The sequence below is a fragment of the Akebia trifoliata genome, chromosome 14, assembly GCF_017979445.1.
Source record: "Akebia trifoliata isolate Shusen 1 chromosome 14, ASM1797944v1, whole genome shotgun sequence".
Lineage (NCBI taxonomy): Eukaryota > Viridiplantae > Streptophyta > Magnoliopsida > Ranunculales > Lardizabalaceae > Akebia > Akebia trifoliata.
In genome coordinates, this window is record NC_141388.1 from 28,117,081 (window position 1) to 28,140,931 (window position 23,851).

At 34.1% G+C, this 23,851-nt stretch overlaps 1 protein-coding gene across 1 annotated transcript; it reads left to right on the plus strand.

Moving 5' to 3' along the window:
* Positions 1 to 351: 351 nt before the first annotated feature.
* LOC147386662 (F-box only protein 13-like) lies at positions 352 to 23,209 on the plus strand. Its single transcript, XM_086424596.1, has 2 exons — positions 352 to 410; positions 21,982 to 23,209. Exons 1-2 carry the CDS (start codon positions 352 to 354, stop codon positions 23,207 to 23,209), a joined length of 1,287 nt encoding a protein of 428 aa, XP_086280722.1.
* The last annotated feature ends 642 nt before the right edge of the window (positions 23,210 to 23,851 follow it).

A 23,851-nucleotide genomic window follows, 5' to 3' on the forward strand; every position in this document is an offset into this window, starting at 1 on the left:
ATCTAGTGACGAAAATAAAATAAGGAATCTCATACGAGGAGTCTCTTCGCCAGCCTAAGGGAATAAATCGTTGCGTTCATCTAGGTATATTTCTTATCTTTTTTATTTATTTATTAGTTTTAGGTCTTTTAGCAATGCAATCATTTTTTGACAAATAGTAGAGACCGACGTTTGTTGGGTAGGGTTCTTGCCTAATACCTTCCAATCCTGTAACGTGATCCCTAGACATGTTTTCTTTGTAGATTAGCATTTTATCTATTAGAGTCAATATTTGGTTAGTAAACCATAATAACTAGGTGGCGACTCCCAAACCTCAAAAATCAAAAGCGGATCCGCACACCTCGCGGATCAATGGCGCTTTCACTGACGACTCCACTGAGGATTATTGAGGATCACTTGAAAAGCCTCAAGTATGGGAACATTGCCAAACTGACCTAGTTATATTTTTTTTTAGTTATTTGTTTATCTGTTTATTTTTACTTTTATCATTCTCTTTTTGGTTCAATTATTGATTATTTGTTTAGATTTTGAATACTTTGTTTTGACACCTTTTTTTTTGGTTCAATCAAGGGTCATAAATAATTCAAGATTTTAAAAGGAAGGCTTTATTGAGGATGGGATGATAATTGTTGGATCATGAAGTTTTTTCAGGGTACGTGTGTGAATTATTTTTTGGTATTATTTATGTTTTTTAGGCATGTGTTTGATCTGTCCTTTGACAATTTTTTAGACAAAAAATAGCAAAAAAAAAAAAAAAAAAAAAAAAAACAGCACTATTGTACCAATATGCTGTTAGCAAAAAACCATTTTTTTCTTTTTTTATTTTCTTCTCCTAAGGAAGAAAGAAGGACAACAAGAAGGAAAACGTCCTTCATTTCTTTCTTTCTCTCTCTCTCTTTTCTTTGACTTCTCTCCAACCTTTAAAATCTTCCAAATTCAAAGCTTCAAACAAATTCTTGATGTTTGGGTATCAAAGGGCATGATTTTGTTTTTAATCATCGATTTGTAGAATTGGATTTATTCTTTTTTCCTTTAATGAATTCGATTCCAACAATAGAGAAAACACAGTATAAAGAAAACAAGAAGAAAACGAAGAAGAAGAAGCAAAATTTTTCTTCAAATCGTCTTCCCTTACCAAACAGATCCAACCAAACCACTTGCAACTTCATCTTTCCTACTCGTTTCAGTCATTGAAACCAAACCTTCGAATTTGCTTCTACCATTAAAACTACAACTTCACTCACCTTTATTTTCCATCACCCTCATCGGCTTCGCAAACTCAAATTATAGCCACATCGTATCACCCTGATTTTCAGCCTCACCAGTAGTTGCCCATTATCATCATTCTCTTTCAGTTCATCGCCTTCTTCTTCCATCATCAGCACTTACAACAACACCCTCGATTCCAGTTGAGACTCAAGAAGTGTTCAACGAAGGAATTTGAGCTACTTTTGGAATTCTTGATTTCTGATTTCTGATTTCTGTGGGGAGTATTTTTGGGTATTGAGTTGTTAAGATTAAAAGAAAATTGGGGTTTTGTTTGTTTTGGAGGATTCATTCGCAGCCCTTACGCTGTTGTCAAAGAGAGAACGATTTTGGGGAGTTCTTGGGATTGTTATTGCCATACCAATTGTTACTAACATAATATCAGCTGAGTGCGGTTACTTTAATTGACATACATGAGAGTCGATAGGGGCATTAGTAGAAGTTGATGTGGCAATAGCAGTCCACTCGTCATTTACGTGAAAAAAAAATTATGTGGGCAGCATTCTGAATTTGGTTAATTTTTTTATTTTATTTTATTATAAAAGTCATGCATCTTAAGTGAATGTGATTAACTTACTAACCTAGTAGGATTTATATCTTACTAAGGATCTTTGAGTTTGTATTGAACATGATTTAAAAGAAAAATTATTTTTCCTTCAATACAATTATTTGTTCATCAAATTCTTTTCAATTTTTTTAATGTGAATTCATAGCCACCCATTTTCAAAACCTTGGATCTAAGTATTAATTATTTTTTTTAAAATTGAATGGTGTTCTTGGATCCAAATTCTTTTTCATCAAATCTAAAAAAGCTATGAAATCGGATTATCAATGAGATGACCATGTTAGCTAAAGAGCCTTAGTAAAATTTGAAACTTGATGAGTTATTCAAGTTAGCCTATGTTCTCAAACGATTTGCCCTACATGTCTTTAAAAAAAAAGAAAAAAAGGCTCATCGCTCCTTATCCCTACAACCATCATTATATTCTCAACTTAATATTCTTTGAGAATCTCAATTTGGTTAGGGTCACCCAAAGTGATCTTTGATTGAACCATAAATAATAAATTTTTTTGCTATTTAAGTTTATTTTTTTACATATTTCTTGTGCCTATGATTAGTCAATTATTGATTATTTTTGCGGTGCTAATTAATCACCCGTCTGTGATGCCATGCTCTTAATTGATATATACATGAGATATGCCTATTTTGATCTCGAACTAATTGTTATGGATGTATTCTTTCTTGATCAGTATTTATTGTCCATATGTTGGTGATTTGATCTGGCCCACGGGCCCATTTATTTGAAAAAGGCCCTGAGTACACCCCACCCTGTTTTGCACACACTATGGCACATTTATTTTGTTGCATTGCACACTTACATATCCTCTATAGCCAACGTGACACTAGTGCGTGGCCCGGTCTCTTCAGAGATGCGATGTCATTAATGAAAATCACAAATCCAGTGATGTACCTTAAGGTATACAAATGCACTTCTTGGTTAAAATCAGTGCCTAAACGAGATCCTGCCCCGATGTACTACAGTACAAAGGGGATAGACTACATCTATTCTAGACGAGAGGTGACTTAAGAGTGCCATTGCTCAGCATCATGCGCCACCTCTCAACTGGGGATTAAACCGACTGCTTTTGACTTTAAAGATTTGAGTTTGAGTTTTAAATTATCACATATACGGTATATCAAACTAAGTCACCACGTACCGTCTGATTGAGAGGTGCACATGGACAAGGGTGACTAGATTGCACGTAGTAAACCTAGAGTCTAGAAACCTTCCTATAGATCACGACTCGAACTTATCATGGGTTTTCCGGGTTATTTTTCTGAAATGGACTTTACAAATGTTGAGATTAGGAAGTTATAGTTTTGTCCTCAAGATAAGCAAACTTTTTATTTAATCTGATTCAAGGTTATCATATCACTGGGTGAACCAACCCAATAAAGAATCCATTTTAAATGGGTAATGATTCATGATGATCCAGTCTATTTCTATTTAACAATCACGATGGGTCGGACCATTTATATCAAAATGGTATTCAAACATTTTTCTAATTCGGGTCACAACCCATTTTGAAAGAAGGAAAATATTTTCAAAAGAAAAGATAAGAAAATGAAGGAAAATGATTTACAAAAGATCTATTTTTTGAATAGATTTTGAAAATTTTCTGAAATATATTTTTCTAAAAAAAAAAGATTTTTACAAAAAATTTACTTTTTTTTGCATAGACTTTGAGAAATTATTAAAATATGTTTTTATAAAAATAAAATAATTGAAAAAAATAATCAGATTTGTAAAAGTTTTTATTCAATGAAAACATTATTTGTCAATAATTTTCAAGCGTGTAATTGAATTATTTTCCTTCTGAATAATCATTGCATAAATGGATTGGTGCACTATATTCAATAAAATATCAGGATTCATTAAAATGTATCAAGGGGGTAACACTGAAATTGATAATCCACCTTGGATGTGGTTACAAGGTTATCATTGTACCTAAGCTCAATCATTCACCATTTTGCTAGGGTCACTAGTCCTGTCAGTTAGAACGAACGTCAACGCCAAGTGAATCGTCAGAAATGACCTCAAAATCTTTTAAAATTACACAGTTGTTCCCTAAAGATCATAGTGCATTAGTCCTACCGGTTGTAAGCAATGTCTCAATCCTAATCAAGCTCATTGTGGGTACTTGTCTTGAGTTTTCATAAGTCATTTGGGTTAGCTCGAGTCCTTTTTTCAGTAAGGTTATGTCTTCTTTAGTTGTGTCTATCCCTTTTATTTCTGTGAGTCGAGTTCGTTTGCCAAGTCTAGAATGGCATCTGTTGCCCTATCTGAATAAAAGAAATTTTTTAATACCTCGAATGCATTAACGAATTAACTACTAATCTGACTTTAAGGATGGATTTCTTTCCTAAACAAGAAGATAAGGGTCAGGCTCAACCTTTAGTCAAGAAAGCAAAGGTCATTGACCTCAAAACAAAAAATTCCTAAGAAATTCAAGTAGAAACCATCCTATCCCTAGATGAACACGAGGGGATAATTGATCATATGAAGATATGTTAGGTGCAAGCTTAGGTGTTATCCGACATGGAATAGATACTCACTCGATGAAATGAAAACACCAATGAGATGTTATAAAATGTATCAGCGCTATCCTCACTACATCTCGAGTTGTAAAGTTTATTCAAGCACATAATATCAGTCGATATGGGGTACCTTTGGAGCTGATATCTGGGTTATACATCAAAGCTTAGGTCATTACTCTATGTACAAAGTTCAGGATCTGACATCACAAATCATCCCCTTACGTTCTTAGACTAATGGAAAGGTTGAAGCAGCTAATAAAGAATCTCAAAATAATCATCAGGAAAATGTGTCAATCAAACCGGGATTGGTTAGAGAAGTTACCGGTTGCACTATAGTTTTTCACTGAAACTACTTTCTACCGTGTAGTGCATGATACAGAAACAATCTTACTAGTTAAAAGGCAAATCCCGTATCTCAAGGTCTTGATGGAATGTCAATTGTTAAAAATAGACTAGGCTCGTCATTGGGTACGAATAGCTAAACTTGATTGAAGAAAACAACTTAGAGTTTTGTACCATGTGCAAACTTATCAAAGAAGAATCGCTCGCACATTTGATAAAAATGTTAAAGTTCGCTACTTATAAGTCAAGTATTTAACCATCAGACTTCAAAGAAAATTAAGCACTCTCCTCAATTATAAGAAGAAGTCTGAACCCAATTGGAGAGATTAATTCATTAAGAAAATACTATTTGGAAAAGCCGTCAGACTTCAAGATCATGGTATAATTGAACCACTAGAACCATCCAACCTTGACCAAATCAAGTGGTACTACATTTAAGGAGACCATCTTCGACCGAATAAATTTCCTGTTACCCAGGTCAACATCTCCTTTCTCAGCCCTTTGCAATCTTTTAAAAAAAAAATTCTTTTTTCTTTCTCAGCCCGATAACTCGACCTAGGGGAGGGAAAATTCGAACTACATTTTGGTCTGACATAAAATTCTGGGGTACGTAGGCAACTTGAAAAGCTATTTCAGGCCCGACCACATCAAAATAAAAAAATAGATTTCCCCACAAAAAAAAAATTCAAAAAGAAAAAAATTCAAAAGAAAAAGAAATATCGTCAAAATAGGGAAGAAAACTCAAAGGAAAAAAGAAAATAATTGAAAAGAAATACCACACAAGGGGCATTCAGGGTTTTTGTGCCTCAAAATTCCTTTCTTATGTCGTAATCCTAAGCTTACCCATGAAAGTCCTCCTAAGTATCATGTGAAAAAGTCAAGGAAGGTAGTAAATCATGATCAAATAGTAACTCCAGAAGTTCAAAAATGAAGAAAAATAAAAACGGGGCCTGTTAGGTTGAAAACCCTAAAGGGTGACTTAGGAAAAAATTAAGGCAAGCTCGTAAGGTTAAAAATCTGAAAGGATGGCCTTGACAACAATTAGACCAAGGGAAAAAGTCTTCTAAGTTGAAAACCTAAAATGACGACTTAGGCAAAAGTTAAGGCAAGCTCGCAAGGTTCAAAATTAAAAAGGATGGCCTTGACAACAATCAGAGCAAAAAATAAAAAATATAAAACTCGCTAGATCGAAAACTTAAAAGGGCAATCTAAGCAAAAGTTAGAGCAACAAAAAATCTCCGTTAAGTGGAAAGGCTAAAAAAGCGGTCCGAGCCGAAACATCAAAAGTCTGAATGACCAAGTTTCAATACCTAGCTTAAACCAGGCAAGGACTCAGAAGCTACGATTATTGTCTACGATTGATCTGAAAATTTCTACTTCTCCAAGTGAACCAAGAGGGAAAATGGTGGATTCTACAATGAATCTCAAAAGGAAATATTTTGTTCTCTTGAGCCTGACTCAAAATCTTCAATGTAAAAAATTAAAATTAAAAGTTGAATCTTTATTGCGCTTGTGGTAATCAAATATTTCAAACCTTCATAACATGAGGCATTTTCTTTTTTTCTATAGCATGTAGTGTTCCCCTTTGCACTAGGGGCATTTTTTCTAAAAATTGCGTTCAATTATCTCCAGTGCAATGTATCCTGTCAAACTAGGGGCATTTTTGTTCTCAAGCTTGATCAATGTTAATCTTAAAGGAAAATGGGAACCCCGAATTCAAGGATACCCTTTGGATAGCAATTTTTTGAAAACCCCTGAGATTCAAAGGAAATTAAAATTCAGGTTTTAAGTTCATAAAATTTTTGAAAAAAAAAACTTGAGGTTTAAACAGAAGTGTTTTTTATCTCATATTTAGTTTTGCCCAGATATTAACTCATTACCCTTTCACATAGAACAGGAGATAAGGCATTCTTTCTTTCCTATATTCATTGATTCATTCCCAGATTTATTCATTCATTCTCAGATTTATCCATTATTTTCCAGATTTATTCATTCTTTCTCAGATATCGCCGAGGATTTTCTCAGATTTTGCTCAGATGCCATCGATGATTTTCTTAGATTTTTCTCAGATGCCACCGAGGATTTTCTCTGATTTTGCTTAGATACCCTTGAGGGTTTCTCGGATTTTGTTCAGATAACACCGAAAGTTTCTTGGATTTTGCTCAGATGCCATCGAGGGTTTTCTCAAATTTTTCTTAGATACCGCCGAGGGTTTTCTTGGATTTTACTCAGATGGAGCTGAGGGTTATCTCAGATTTTGCTCAGATACCGCCGAGGGTTTTCTCAGATTTTGCTCAGATACCGTCGATGATTTCTTGGATTTTGCTCAGATGTGCCTAGGGTTATCTTGAATTTTACTAAAATGCCACCGAGGATTTTCTCAAATTTTGCTTAGTTTTGCTCAGATGCCGTCGAGGGCTATCTCGAATTTTGCTCAGATGTCGTCGAGGGTTTTCTCAGATTTTGCTCAGTTTATACTCAGATTATGCTAAGTTTTTGCTCAGATCCTCTGAGATTTATTTCAGATCTCAAATACACACATTGCACTTTTTGTCAAGGAAAATTTTCTAAAATTCAATGATCTGACATTGTTAGTAAGAGTTCGCACTCAAGGATCTGACATCTTTTAGCTCGGGGAGAGTTTTAACCTCAAGGATCCGAACATCCAGACGAATTACTAAATCAGGCTGCAAAATGAACTATCACTACCTTTGACATTCGGATATTGCACTATCTACCAAAATAGATTTGCTATCAAGTTTTCTTTAACCCTCTACCAAAGAGAGGCATCTGTAGACACCCCATTTTTGCACTCGCCTGATTAATCAACTCGTCAACCCGATTATGACGATTCCTAATGATGGATGAATATTCTAATATTTGTATTTGTTACTAGGTATGTTTCAGAAATTCGGATGAGGTATCTCAAATAAACAAAACTATAGACATCATGTTACGTTAGGAAAATATGACCTCAAAACATAGAAATCATTATAATTCATATAAAAAGAAATTTTACGAGAAAAATTACTAAAAAATGATTAAATTACCAAAATACCCCTAAACATCCTTAGAGCCTACATTACACTTAGGAAAATCCTTTCGAATACATAAAATAGTAAATTAAAATCAAATAAACCATTCTGCCAATTTTCACCAAATTTGACAAAATTACAAAAATGCCTTTCATAATGTTCACAATCATTTCATACAAAAATTTCATAAGTCACACAAATCGATAATCCCATTGAATTTCTTACGAAAAATCGATTTCAAAACATTGCAGATCATCGAAAAATAACTTGAAACGCAAAAGTTCTCTTCGGGGGTAAAATGGTAATTTTTTAATTTTAATAATTTAAAATTTTGAAATTAATAAATAAAACATTAATTAACATAAAGTGAAACCTTAATTAAATTAATTTAAAAATCTGAACCAAGAAAATTAATCAATTATGCCCTTAGGCAAAATTGTGGATGGTCGTCCACTTATTTAAGTGGAGTCCCCTGATATTTATTAAAAGACACCTCCATCTGGGGGCCTAAAGAATTAAAATATAATTAAGGGGGATTCTCCAAAAATCAAAAATATATTCTTTCATTGTACGTAAGAATTAAAATCCTAATCTAAAGAAATCTAGTCAATCAAATAAGACTTAAGTCAAAACCCTAATCTAAAGAAACCTAGTCAATCAAATAAGACTTAAGTCAAAATCCTAATTCACCTTATCCTAAGATACCTAATCTAACACCAACTCTACTAAAAAATCTCTATAAATATAGATCATCTATAGCCTAATTTCGCTGATTAAAATAAACCCTATAAAAAATAGGTCAAAAAATCTTCCTAGCCTCCTCCAAACCCTAATTTTGAAAGTTCTAACTCCCTACCTATCATCCAAATCCCTGTTTTTACTCAAAAAATACCTAGAAACCTTTCAAAAATATCTAGAAATCTTTTAAAAATATACAGAAAATATTCAGATCTAGATACCTCAACTTGAAAATCAAAAGCAGATTTAGTGACGAAAACAAAGTAATGAATCTTATACGAGGAGTCTCTCCGCCAGCCTGAGGGAACAAATCATTGCAATCATCTAGGTATACTTCTTATCTTTTTTATTTATTTATTGGTTTTAGTTATTTTAGCAATGTAATCATTTTAAAAAAAATAGTAAAGACCGGTGTTTGCCGGGCGGGATTGGTGCCTAATACCTTTCAATCCCGTAACGTGATCTCCGAATCTGTTCTCTTTGTAGATTAGCATTTTATCTATTAGAGTCAATATTTGATTCCTAGACCATAATAACTAGGTGGTGACTCCCAAATCTCAAAAATCAAAAGTGGATCCACACACGCCACGGATTAAGGGTGCTTTTAGGGTTGTAAACCTATATTCGAAATGGATATGGATCGTGGAACCATTTTGCAGTGGATATGGGTCATGGACCCATATTCGAAGTGGATATGGGTCGTAAACCTATTTCAAAATGGATATGGGGCGTCGACTCATTTTGAATTAGATTCGGGCCATGGACTTGATTTGGATTGATTCTCAATGATGGATGATGGCAAGTTTGATTGTCATCGAGGTTGATAATGCATTACGTTGGGTGAATCAATTTTAATCGGTGGTGTGTAGGCGAGTTCCGTTTGGATCAAGCAAAAAGTGGCGAGTAGTAGGCCCTAAGCTTAACGATAAAAATGGTTAATTTGATCATTTTAAGCCTTAGAACTCAAAATAAAAAATAAATTCTAAGAGAAATGTTGTCAGGACTGTTGTAAGCGATGAAATGAGCAAAAAAAAACAAAAATTTAAGGTTCGTTTTTAATGCACGGACTGAGTACTTTTATACTGATTAGTGCTTAGATACAGACCAGAACCTTAATTTTTGAAACTTTTTTTAGGAACATTGCTTCTAAATTTTAGCTTGGGCCAATTTTTTTTTATGATGCACAACATAAAGGAAAAACGATTTTTTCCCTTTACCTGGGGGACATACAAAGAAAAACTAAGGAAAAACGGCCTAAAATCTATACAACTTGCCTTCGTGGGCTAAAATTAAAATTACAACATATGAACATGGGATAAATACGCATTTTATTTTGAAGATATTAGTGTCCTAAGTCTATTAATCTCGCTTCGATGCATGTGGGCTTATGGCTGGTTTTTCGGATACCCATTCTTCAAACCTCGATGTACACCGGAGTGTCAACATCTTAGGTTGGTGAATAAGGTGGATGTTCTCCTTCCCGCCACCCAAAACAGCGATCTCTGGGGGCTTGAAAGTAGTAGCATTCGGGGCTAAGATTTTAATAAAAAAGAGGGTGGTTTGTGCATTGGCAATGCATGTGCACGTGCATTTGTTTTAAAGTGTATCCATCCTTATATTATTTGTCCCAAAATAAAATAAAAAAATAAACGAGAAGCATAATTAAGTAAATATTATATCCATTCTCCCATAAAAAATAAAAAAAATAAAAACAAAAGAAAGGCATAGCAAACGTTAGTAGATGAACGCAAATGAAAACAAATATTTTTGTTTTAAAAACATGACTGAATCGAAAAAAGAATCGGACCAGCTAGTATGCTCCCTAGTGGAGTGACCAAGTTGTAGACATGAGATTCTTCATTTTCGAATAACTCAACCACTTTGGGATTTTGGAGTCGCCACCATTCTTTTTGCAGAAGGATGTAAATGGTCATCTATGATATATTTCTTAGAAAATTCATTTTTTTACATCTAGTGATTCTCGTACGGATAAGGTACATTGGTACAATCTTGGATCTAGGTAAGGGGATTCATATTAGGGAGTACGGAAGGTGTTAGGCATCCTATTCCCTCCATCGTTGGTGGTAACTTCGGATTCGATCGATTTTGAAAAGAAAAAAAAAAGGTTGGAAAAATCTGATTTGTGCCCCCAAGGGACTTTGATGTTAGTTTAAACCATTGATAACACTCTTATTAAAAAAGAGGCCCTTCGATGGTTCGAAGCTTTAGTAGTATGGGCGCAGGTGTAGAGAAAGGGAAAAAGTAGAATTCTCTTTTGTCCAAAACACACCTTGATCTTATTGATCTTCTTTTATCTTCAAGAAATATACTTCCTTAAATTTTCTTGATTGACTTAAGAGAGTAGGAAGTTGAGAATGAGTGATGAGTTGTTAATAAAGAGTTGAGAGTAGAAAGAGTGTTAGTCTGAATGGAAGTGATTTTTTAAGTCCTTAGGAATTCAAGCATTAGGTAGTGTGAGTTAAGAATCAAGGGGTTTTTATAGGAATTTGAAGGTTATTTTAGGGGTAGGTTGGGGTGAAATGATAAAAATGAGTAGAATGATTTGGGATTTGTGAGAGGGAGTGTGTAAATTAAGGGTGATGAAAGGGCATTTGTGTAAGGAGGTTGAAATGGATCATTTGTTACCCAAATGGGTTGGATCTTTGAACCCATTTGAGTTGAGTGTTAAGTGGAATGAAATGAATAGTGTTTGGTTGAGAGAATGAGGGTATAAGATGGTAGTTGATTGATTGAGTGCTTGGTGAGTTAAGGGGAGTGGATTTCGATTAAAAGAATGGGTTGTGTAAGAGGATAATTGATCAGATTTTTTGGAGGGTGGAGGAGGTGGTGACATGTGTCAAAAGGGGTATGGAGATGGAGTATTAGATGCGTTGATTAGAGAGAATGAGTGTTTGATTAGAGAAGATGGTGTGGGTTTGACTTGTGAGAAAGTATTTGTAGAGAATAATGAGGGTAGGTTAGAAGAGAGTAATAAATTGATGTCATTTTTTAGAGAAAAGGTGTTGGGGATAGGTTGTTAGATGAGAAAGGTGAGTTGAGGTGGAGATATGTGTCGTACCTTGATGATCTTAGTTGATTGGTTGTGATATTGGACTTGGGTAGGATGGTTAGGTAGTGGGTTGGATTGGTATGGTGTTGGGTTGATAAGTCAACGGGCTTGAGTTTGAGAATGATTGGGCTTGGGTAAGATAATGTTGGGTTGAGTTGATTTGGATTAGGGTAGGGATGGGTTGAGAATTGGGTTTCGGTAGATTGGTTGGGCTTGGATTGTTGGGTTTGGAAGTCAATGGGTTTAGGTGGTAGGTTGGGCTTGGGTATGGTAATGGGTAGTAGGTAGTGGGTTGAATACTTATGGTGATGGATTGAGAATTATATAGGTGGGGTGAGATAGGTTTGGGTCCATGGGCCATTTGGTAGGCTCTTGAGTCATTTATTAAAAGAAAATAAATACGTTTTGAAGGTTTGGGGCCTTAAGGCCTATCCCCATTTTTATGGACTTTAAGGCATTTTGTATCGAGGGCTCGGTCAAATTTAGGTGTCTACAAGAGTTCCATGCAAAGCAGTTCTAGAAACTCTTTTCATGTTATAGACTGGTAAGAAACCAAATCTTGGCCATCTTCATGTTTGGGGTTGTCTTATTGAGACAAAGTTGTTGAATCCAAATCAGAAAAAATTTGATTGTCGAACGACAACTTGTTACTTATTTAGTTATCCCAAGAGATCTAAGGGTGTAGACACCCCATTTTTGCATCCGCCTGATTAATCAACTCGTCAACCCGATCGCAATGATTCCCAATGATGGATGTGTATTCCATTGCTTTATTTTGTTACCAGATGTGTTTCAGAAATCCGGATGAGGTATCTCAAACTAACAAAACCTTAGAAACCACACTACGCTAGGAAAATACGACTCCAGAAACATAGAAATCATCATCTTGCAGACCAAAAAGAAGCTTCACGATAAAAATCACTAAAAATTGACCGAATTACCAAAATACCCCTAACCTCAAAACAACCCTAGAGCCTACATTACGCTTGGGAAAACCCATTCAAACACATAAAATAATAAATCGAAATCAAATAAATCATTTCACCAATTTCAACAGAATTTGACAAAATTACGAAAATGCCCCTCATTAAGTTCACAATCATTTCACATAAAAATTTTCATAAATGACACAAACCAACATTCTCATTGAATTCCTTACGAAAAACCGATTCTAAAACATCCTAGAGCATTAAAAACCGACTTGAAACGTGAAAAGTCATCTCCGGGGGTAAAACGGTAATTTCATAATTTTCATAATTAAAAAATTCGAAATTAATAAATAAAATATTAAATAATTAAAGTGAAACATTGATGGAATTAATTTAAAATTTTGAATCAAAGAAATCAATCAATCGGGCTCTCAAGCAAAATTGTTGAGGGTTCGTGAGATATTTTTTTAAGGACCCCTCCATTTCGGGGTCCAAAGAATTAAAGATATTTTAGAGGGGGGTTCTCCAAAAATTTAAAGTCAATCAAGCAAGACTGAAGTCAAGGTATTAAAGTCAATTAAGTGAGACTGAAGTCAAAATTAAAGTCAATTAAGCAAGATTGAAGTCAAGATATTAAAAGTCAATCAATTAAGACTAAAGTCAAAACATTAAAAGTCAATTAAATAAGACCAAAAGTCATAATAGAATTCTAATTAAATAATAACTCTATCTAATAGAGTTCTAACTTAAAAACAATTCTACCTAAAACAATTATAATTAAAACACAATTCTACCTAAAATAATTTTAACTAAAACACAACTCTAATTAAAAGATCTCTAATTAAACACTAACTCTATCCAAATCAACCCTAAAAAATATCTATAAATAGAGGTGCTCACACCTTATTTTCGTATCAAATCATAAACCCTAAGAGAAGTAGGTCTAGAAGCTCTCCTAGCCCCCTATAAACCCTAGTTTTGGAGCCCCAACTCCTTACCTAACATCCCCCCTTCAATTTTAGTCTAGAAAACCCCTAAAATCCCTCCAAAAACACTCTTAAATCTGCAACAAACTTGAAGAGTTCAGATTTAGAAACAAAGAGATACCTTGATCTAGGAGATCCGAAGTCAAATCCGGAAACAGAACGAAGCAAGGGAGTACAGTACAAGGAATTTTTTTTTTGTCAGATCTGAGGGAGTAAAATCCTTGCTATCTGAAAGGTATGTATTTTTTTTATATTTATTTTTATCTAGGTTTTAGCAATGTAATTTACTTGGGAAGTTAGTAGAGACCGGCTTTGGCCAGGCGGGGTTGGTGCGTGACACCTTCCAACCCCGTAACTTGATCCCCGAATTCAGATTTTTTATGGTAGATTAGTTCTTTTTATCCATGTTAGAGTCAGTTTGGTTCCTAGACCACAACAACTAGGTGGCGACTCCCAAACCTCAAGGGTCAAAAGCGGATCCGCGCACCCCGCGGATCGAGGGCGCTTTCAAAGGGTTATAGATTTTTCTGTCCGTCGAGACATATGAAGATTGTTGAAACCAATCGTACTAAATTTCTTGAATATGGTCAAAATAGTGGAGTGAAAAGTGAAGGAAAATTATATTTGAAGAAAAGTGTAGTGATCCACCAATGTATTTTATTCTACAACATTTACCTCATTTGGTGCATTCACCTATCTATAGAGTTGTTATAGAAAAAGATGCAGTAATCCAACCAGAACCCACTCCTCAAATAGTGGTGGTCCTAGTTCCACAACTACTCATTCTCATTAAAAGATTTACCCGAGATCACAGACCCGCTATTATAGATGATTATGAGATGTACTTTCAGAAAGGAGATGTTATTCAAGGTGATGTAGATGATACATGTTGAGTTCATCGCCACATGTTCTTCATTTTTTCCAAATACTTAGTGAAGGAATTTTCTCTGCGCTTATAGTCATTAATCTCTTGCTTTAGTTCGAAGATTTGAGCAACATTATCTTGGTGACCATACAAGTTCTTGACAGACTCTCAAAGTTCCTTAACTGTTTTGAAGAAGGTGAATATCTCGGCAATTTTTAGTTCCATAGAGTTAAGAAGCCAGGACATAACCAGATGATCTTGAGATTTTCATTCTTCAAACTTAGGATCCTCCAACTTAGGAGCACTCTTTTTACCATTGATGTGCCCTAACTTCGATTTTCCACCGAGAGATGGAGAGATTACTCAAGACTAAGGGACATAGTCAAGTAGGAAAATTAGTGATTTTTAGAATTTACTAATTCATATTGTTGCCTCAGGCTATAAGTACAATCTGATTGAGCTTATAAATTTTTATTATTATTTAAGAATTCTTATTTGGGTTTAAATCGCTTTGAAATAAATAACGTAGTGGATTGCAGTTATGAAACAAATAATGCAAGGAATTCACCATTTTTTTAAAGCTGCGATTTCATCATTGTGTAATGAAAGTGTAATGAAAGTGCAATGAAATTGTTGCTGATGTATGGTTCATTAAAATGAGATAACTCTTTTAAGAAAACAAGATGAATAACTTACCATTTCAAAGTACACAATGGTCTCGAGGCTTTGTAAAGAGTGACAATTTTGTGGGGAGACGATTAGTTGAAATGGTAATTTGGGTAGTTATAGTTTTTGGTTAAATCAATGGGCATTTAGTTGGAAAAAGTTTACTAACTTAATTATTAAGAGCATGTTTGGTAATATTGTCAGTTTCTGCAACTAAGAATTGTAATTGGAAAGAAAAAAAAGTTAACATCAACACCTCATGGGATATTAGCATTCTCCACAAGTTTAGATTTTCAAAAATGTATTTTTGTTCATTTGCAATAAATAAATAAATCAAAAATAAAAAAATATCATTCAGATTTATCACATTTAAAATGTATCATTCTATAAGTACTAAAATGCCCTTACATTTTATACTAAAAGATAAAAAACATATAGGTATTTTTCAAATAAAAAAAAATGTGAAGAATTCTAACATCCCTTTCAAGTCTTGGGAATATGATGTTAGTCCCCCACCCGCACACACACAACAATTTCAAATGAATATCTAAGTGGAGATTGGTATTGACGCGCATTAATATTAGATGCTAAGTGTAAACTTTTTACATTTTTAGATATTATGCAAGAAAGTAGTTGAAATCATGGCTATAGCTGCGAATATTTCCATGTAGTCAACTTTATACGTCTGTGTGAACCTTTTGGCTACTAAATGAGCCTTGTGTCTTTCAATGGATCAATCACTGTTGTATATGACTTTATACACCCATCTACACCCCACAATTTTCTTATCTCTAGGAATCCTGAGAATGTCCCATGTATTATTTTTGTTAAGAGCCTAAAGCTCTTCCTCCATATCCTTTCTCCAAAGAGGTTGGTTGTTAGCTTCATGAAAACTAATGGGCTCACTAGAAAGAAAGCTAAAAAAAAGTCAAATGTGAAGTAGACACCTTATCATTAGTTACATGATTCTGGATAGGAACAACTACAGCATGGTAGGTATACAAATCTTGCATTTTAGCTGGAGGATGACTTACCTTAGTTGATCGATGCTGATGTGGGGCCATAGTTGGGGCTTCAAGAAGAACCATAGTGGAAGATTCAGGTGAGGCATCTTTATGTGGCGATGAAACATCAATTGTATCTATAGTGACAATGAGAAGAGGCATCGCATTGTCAAGAAAATTCTCCTGGGACCAATCACGATCAGATTGTGAAAAAAAAAAAAATCTTCATTGAAACGAAAACCATGAGAGAACAAGTTTCCCCTCTTCGGATCAAGACACTTGTACCTTTTTTTAATGCAGGAGTAGCCAAGAAAAATGCACTTGATAGAACGAGGATCAAGCATGTCTCAATGAGGTGTAGAAAGATGAACATAACATAGACATACATTTTTTGAGTAGAAGAGTAGCCAAGAAAAATGCACTTGATAGAACGAGGATCAAGCTTGTCTTCATGAGGTGTAGAAACATGAACATAACATAGACACCCATACACTCCAAGATGAGATATGTCAATTTTGTGAACTTTAAGGGATTCAAGAGGTGAATTAAACCCAAGGATACAATTAGGAAGTCTATTGATTAGGTACACAGTAGCAAGGACACCATGAGACCAATATTGTTTATGAACATGCATCTGAAACATAAGACATTCTGAGATTTCCAGAGGTGTTGATTTTTGTGTTTGGCAACACCATTTTGTTGTGGAGTACTGACTGAAAAGGACTAAAAGGTAAACGTGTCTGTTTAGAAAATTGGCACACTTCACAAGGACTAAATTGAGAAGATGCAATAGGAAAAAGAAAAGACATAATGTGATCTAACAAATGTCCCAAATGCTTGTGCCACATATTTGAAGTTTGAGTTGCAAACGCATGATAATTTTGTTTCAGTAGGTACAAGCCATGAAAATAGATGCCCTCAACAATCCCCGTTTCCCAATCTAGAAAAACCATAGAAATGTGAGAGAAGAATATCAAAATTTAGAGTATTAGTAGTTTTCCAATAGAGAGTAATTTAGAAGGAAAAGAGGGGATATAAAGACTTTAGAAGTAGGATAATTTGGAAAAAAAATTAAATTTGACCACAACCATAAATTGGAACAGAAGATCCATTGGCAATAAACACAGTTTTATCAGTTTGAGAAGTAAAATTAGATAAAGAATTTGGCTCATTAGTTATGTGATCTATAGCACCAAAATCCACAATCCTAGTACTGATATTAGAGATGGAAGAAAATAAGGCTTGGAGATTACCAGAGACATCGGTAGAAGATAATGGTTCTGAAAAGGAGGGATTATGCATATTCAATTGCTACAAGAACTTGGCTAGTTGTCCAACTAAATAGAGTCATCTAATGTTGTATTATTGGTTGTCATATCACTCTTGTACCCTTTCTCAAATTTTGGCTTCAAATTTGGATGAAGGATCCAACAACAATCCTTATTGTGTCTAATCTTGTTGCAATGTTCATACCGACACCATAGTATCTCACCTTTCCTTTTATCCACCATTAGAGCACTTGCTTCAAAGTTAGTAATGTGGACTTAGATCCAATGCTCATAGCTCTTCTCCTTGTTTTCTTTTACGAAAGAGAGGGAACTTCCGATCCGATCAAAATCTGACTCCAAATGTTTTGGAAATCGAGCTTTAGGTTAGCCAATAGTTGAAAACCTTTGTTTTGTTCAGCCTTCTTTTGTAGTGTCAAAAGGTCTGTCTTAGGGGGTGATACATGCTAAGTTCGTCCCACATTTCTTCATTTTTCACAAACGCTTAGTGAAGGAATTTTCTCTGTGTTTACAGGCATTAATCTCTTACTTCAGTTGGAATGTTTGAGTAACATTATCTTGGTGAGATACAAGTTCCTGACAGACTCCCAAAGGTCCTTAGCCATTTCGAAGAAGGTGAATATCTTGGCAATTTTTGGTTCCATAAAGTTAAGAAGCCAAGACATAATCAGATGATCCTGAGATTTCCATTCTTAAAACTTAGGATCCTCCAACTTAGAAGCACTCTTTTTTCCATTGATGTGCCCTAGTTTCGATTTTTTACCGAGAGATAGAGAGATCACTCGAGACCAAAGGACATAGTTAAGTTGGAAAATAAGAGCTTCTTAGAATTTACTCATTCAGATTGTTGCCACAGGCTATAAGTACAATCTGAGTGAGCTTATAAATTTTTATTATTATTTAAGAATTCATATTAGGATTTAAATCGCTCTGAAAAGAATAAAGTAGTTGATTGCAGTTATGAAACAAATAATGCAAGGAATTCACCATTTTTTAAAAATTGCGATTTCATCGATGTGTAAAGAAAGTGCAGCGAAATCGTTGCTAATGCATGGCTCATTAAAATGAGATAACTCTTTTAAGAAAACAAGATGAATAACTTACTATTTCATATTACACAATGATCTTGAAGCTTCATAAAGAGTGACAATCTTGTGGGGAGGTGATTAGTTGAAATGGTAATTTGGGTAGTTATATTTTTGGTTAAGTCAATGGGCATTTAGTTGGAAAAAGTTTACTAAATTATTAAGGGCATATTTGGTAATGTTGTCAGTTTCAGAAACTAAGAATTGTAATTGAAAATTAAAAATGTCCCTACTTTTTTTGTTGAATTGTAAATTTAGAAATTCTAAATGGTACTTTGGTTCATTTGAATAAATAAAAAAAAAAAATTAAGATTATCATTCTGACTTATCACATTTTAAAATGTACCATTCAATAAGTACCAAAATTCCCTTATATTTTGTACTAAAAGAAAAAAAACATATAGGGATTTTCAAAATAAAAAAATTTGAAGAATGCTTACATCCCCTTCAAGTCTTAGGAATATAATGTTAGTCTCCCCCCCCCCCCCCCAACAATTTTAAATGAATATCGAAGCTGTGGTATTGGGGCACATTAATATTATATGCTAAGTGTAAAGTTTGTACATTTTTAGATATTATGTAAGAAATTAGTTGAAATCATGTATAGAAATAAATCTTCTATGACCTTTTTTCAATAGTAACCTATAGTAATTTTTTATTTCACAGTTGAGAGAGATCCATGTTGACAAGAAGGTGTGAGGTAATATTTTTTTTCCATCTGACATTCTTTTGACTATGGAAAAAGCATTATAGGAAAAAATGGGCTATAATCATGCATATCGTAGGAAGATTTCGTTTTTTCAAGATTTTAAAATCATAATTTTTTTTCAAAAAAAATAAATAAATGACCCTTAGTTGTCTTCATAAATAAGTAGGGATTCAATTCTCTGAACTTCTTTTCTCTTGTAGCTCCATGTAGCCCTTTGTATACAATAAATAAATCATCATGTCAAAAAGTAATAACACCTCAATCCTCTAGGAATCATGACCTAGATCAGATTTTAAAACAAAAATTGAGAAAAAAAGTTAGACATTGACTAAAGGTTCGAAAATGGAAGGCCACGAAACTCCCATATATCGAAGAAGGGATTGGGCTATCTTGTTAACCCTTGAAAAGTGTTACAAAGAGTTATAGGGAAATATATATACATATATATTTTCCCTACGCATTTTGTCCTACATGGGTTAGAAGTTTCGGAATGGGTTGATTTTTTGTGAGGATACCCCATAAAAAATGATTTACAAAAAATTGACAGTCGACGATTCTTCCCTTGTAAACATGGGGCTATAAGTTTTGGAATGGGCTGATTTTTGGTGAGGATGATTTCCTCACCATAAAGATCACATATATATAGATACAGGATCCATACCACAATAAGTAACGCTCTCATTTCCTAAACAAATATCGCATTCTTTATCTTGAATGTTTAAGCGTAATTTTATAATTTTCTTTGAGGGCATTTTTGTATTTTGGTAGTTAATATTTAAGATCTCTTTCTCAAAATTATAATCAGTTTTTGCCCTAATTTGAAAGAAGGAGCTTAGACTTTCGTCTTCCCTCTATTCTTATCTTCGTTCGTGATTTTAGTCTTCATCATCGAAGTGCTTACAATGTTATTAAGAAAAAGGTTTACATATCCCCTTTTCCTTTTGTTCTTGTGCTTTAATGTTTTATGTATTTTTTTCATTTATAAAGCTAATTAAATGGATTGTCTTACTTAATCATCTCACTTATAATTTACAATTGGGTAAATTACCATTCTGTGCACTAAAAATGATGAAATTCTTATTTTGGCTCACTGTTGATTTTAATTCCCAAAACATGAAGGGTGAGATCGCTGGTATTTCAAAATGGAAATCTAGTTGATATAAAGTAGCGAAATCGCTGATATTTATATGAAAATTGAGAATCTTGATGGTTTAAAAAGTGACGACCTTGCTAAAAAGTGGCAAACCTGAGAGATTATTAGTTTTATAACCAACGAGATTGTTACTTTTCAAATAAATATTAGTGATCTCGAGATTGTTACTTTTCAAATAAATATTAGTGATCTCGTTACCTTATATCAGTGAGATCGCCCCTTTGAAATACCAGTCATCTCATTTTTCATGTTTTGGAAATTAAAGTGAACAATAATGAAATCTACTTATATATTTGGCAAATTTACCAAAACATGCAAGGAAAATCGAATAATTCTCAAAATGGAGCACTATTGAACTAAGTTCCAAAAATGAAAATTTATCAGTTTCATAATTATTTTTTTACCATTTTTACCACAATGGTTGAAAAAAAAAACATATGAACAGTAAATTGGTAGTTTTTTATATCAAAAATACATTTTTTATTTAAAAATATATATGTTCTTTGTCAATGGGTTCCTCTTGACACTATACAAAAAAAGAATTGATTGTCTGTCAAGAGGATCATGTTGACATTGAACATATTTTTTTTGTAAATATTCTTTTTGAATAGGATCATTTTGACACTATAGAAAAATAAATTATGATCTCATGTTAAGAGGATCCCGTTGACATTGAGTAATTTAAAAAAAAAATTTGTTGTGACCATAGGATCCTTTTGACAATATACAAATTATAATTTGGATCTAATGTCAAGAGAATCCTGTTGACATTTAGTAATTCAAAAATCAAATGTTGTATCAATAGGATCCTTTTGACAATTTACAAAAATAAATTCTAATATCATGGCAATGGGTATTTTCAATATAAAAAATTATCAATTTACTGTTCAAATTTTTTTACCATTTTTGTAAAAAAAATTAATTCCTAAAACCATAGACCATTTTTGAAAATAAATTCAATAGTGCTCCATTTTAGGAATTAATCCAAATTGGTGCTTCATTTTGTTAAATTTCTCTATATATTTTATATTTTTTATTATTGTATCATCAACTTAAGAACAAAAGTTAGTCAATCAAAAATTCTTAGGCTTTAGGACCATGTAATATTTTTCATTTCTATAAGTGATATTTTCTCTTTTGAATAGTATAATAAAAGAAAGTTAGTAGAAAGAGAAGATATATCACAGTACAAATTATTTGATACAAGGCATTTTTATCCATGCACACTATTCTTTACTTGTTCTGGTGTTCTCTTCAAAAAGTGTTTGGCTCCTTAAGTTAAGAGAGATTTATCTATCTTGTTTCACAATCCTAAATTATTATTTTTTCAAGATCCAATTAAAAATGGGTCAAATATTGTTTAATGTCCTTTTACCCGATTCGGATACAAGTTAAATATGGATCCATTCCTAGACCTGCTTGGATCCGAATGATATATTGTTTTTGAAAACTATATTTTTAAACTTCTCAAAATATCATTTTTCTACTATTTTCTATAACATGAATTCCTATGAAATAAAAGGATTATTTAAGGAAGGCGGCACTTAGCTAAGTTGATAAAAGCTTGATAAGAATTGATACCCTGGCCTAGGTTCAAATCTTGCCATTTGCTTGCCTAAAAATAAAATACCCATACGGTACAGATAATCCAACCCAAGTCAATAAATTTTGAATGTCTCCCTACATGTGCCCATTTCAAGACCATCGTCGTTCCATCTTTAATTTTGTTGAACTTCTAATGATGCAGGGAGAGCTATGAGTCAAGAAGGATAAATGAAAACAACAACTTGGTCCCAGGCCTTGACCTATGGAACCAACTGGACGATGCCACCATCGAGAGTGTGTTGGCTCGACTTCCTATGATTGACATCATACGCTGCCAATTGGTGTGTAAGAGATGGAGATCACTTGTCAAATCTCCCACTTTTCGGAGAACTTCTCATGAACTTTTTAATCGTGGTGCATGGTTCTTCATGGTCAATTCTCAATCGCCAGCCAATGTGGTATATGATTTGGAAATCAAGAATTGGCGCCATGTTCGCCTTCCTGTCCCCATAGATTTCAATGGAACACCAAGAACTCCAATGGCATTCTCTGATGGTCTTATGTGCTTCAGCTCTAAAACCGGCAGGCTCATTGTGTGCAATCCAATAACTGGGTCGGCACGTTCACTACCTCGGTTAGATATCAATCTCAATATAAAAGCAATTGCAATGCACGCAATGGGATCGTCATTTAAAGTGTTTGTAATTTTTGGGGACTTGCATGATCTTGTTATGGCCACATTCTCATCCATGGACAGTACTTATTGGACGATGAGGCCAGTAAGCTCAATTAGAATGATCGCAAACAATGCCAATGCCAAAACATTCTTCGAACAGGTACCACGGAGAGAATGGTACACAAATGTTCAGTGGAAACCCATGAAAGAACTGGCAGGAGTGACAATGGTTGATAGAGATGATAAAATGATGGTATACTATCTCAGCCAAAAGGGAAGACTAATGCGCTATGACTCACTCCATGGTAGCGCAATGATATATCCTCAACTAATGCCCTTTAGAGTGGAGGACGGTATTGATTTAGTCAAGTGTGCTGGCCGTATCCTTGTTGTAGGGGTCCTTAGGGAGCCAAATGCAACTCTTGGAATATGGGAGTTTGACCATGCCATGTGCCAATGGAGACATGTTGCAACCATGCCACCAGAAATGTTCCGTGTGTATCCCGGCCTTAGTAAGACAACATGTGCTGGTCACGACGACTGTGTCGTATGTGTTACCTCCTCAGACATTACACACGTTTATAGGGTTGTAACGTACAACATCTCGGAAGATACGTGGGTTGACTTGCCAATGTGTTTTGATCTTCACGGTGGACATGCCAAGAGGTTTGTGGCATCCTATTCCTTTAAGCCTGACATTAACGCTAATGTCTTTGACTGTGGAATGTATCTAAGTCTTATATGTGACCAATAGGATACTTTATATTAAGATATATCGATGTCACAAATACAATAGCTTTATCTTTTTCATTTGCTTTGACATGTGCCCATGATCTCGATCTCAGTGGAAAGTACAACACCTATTCTGATTGTAAGTTACTAGGCTGGCTTGCTACTATCTCGGCTAAGCTTCATTCTACAAGGATTCAGTCTAATGTTATGTTGAGTGGGGTGAAAGTTCATTCTTCTTGTCACTTCCATCTTCTAGACAACATTGTATGTCAAGCCTTCTCAAGATTTGAAGCATGTTTATGGGCCGATGGAAACTGCTCTACCTATAATTCTCTAGCTCTGGGGAAGTGTTTGATTTTTTTTTCGGATTATGTACGATCCAAGAGAAACAATTCACCAATTGAGTGATCTAGATCCATGATGCTACAGGTATGATATGATCTTGAACAACTATACTCCAACTGCCAAACAGAAACAAACCTCAAAAGCAAACATACATGTCAAATCTATTAAAGATAGTAAATCCATTTAAACTTGAAACAAATGAATTCTTATGATGAAAAGATGTACTGGTTATAAATAAGAAAGTAGAAACAACTGAGAAAACTTAATTTAATTTCAATTATCAATACAGGGCTCTCTCAAAAGAACCCGTCTTATTCAT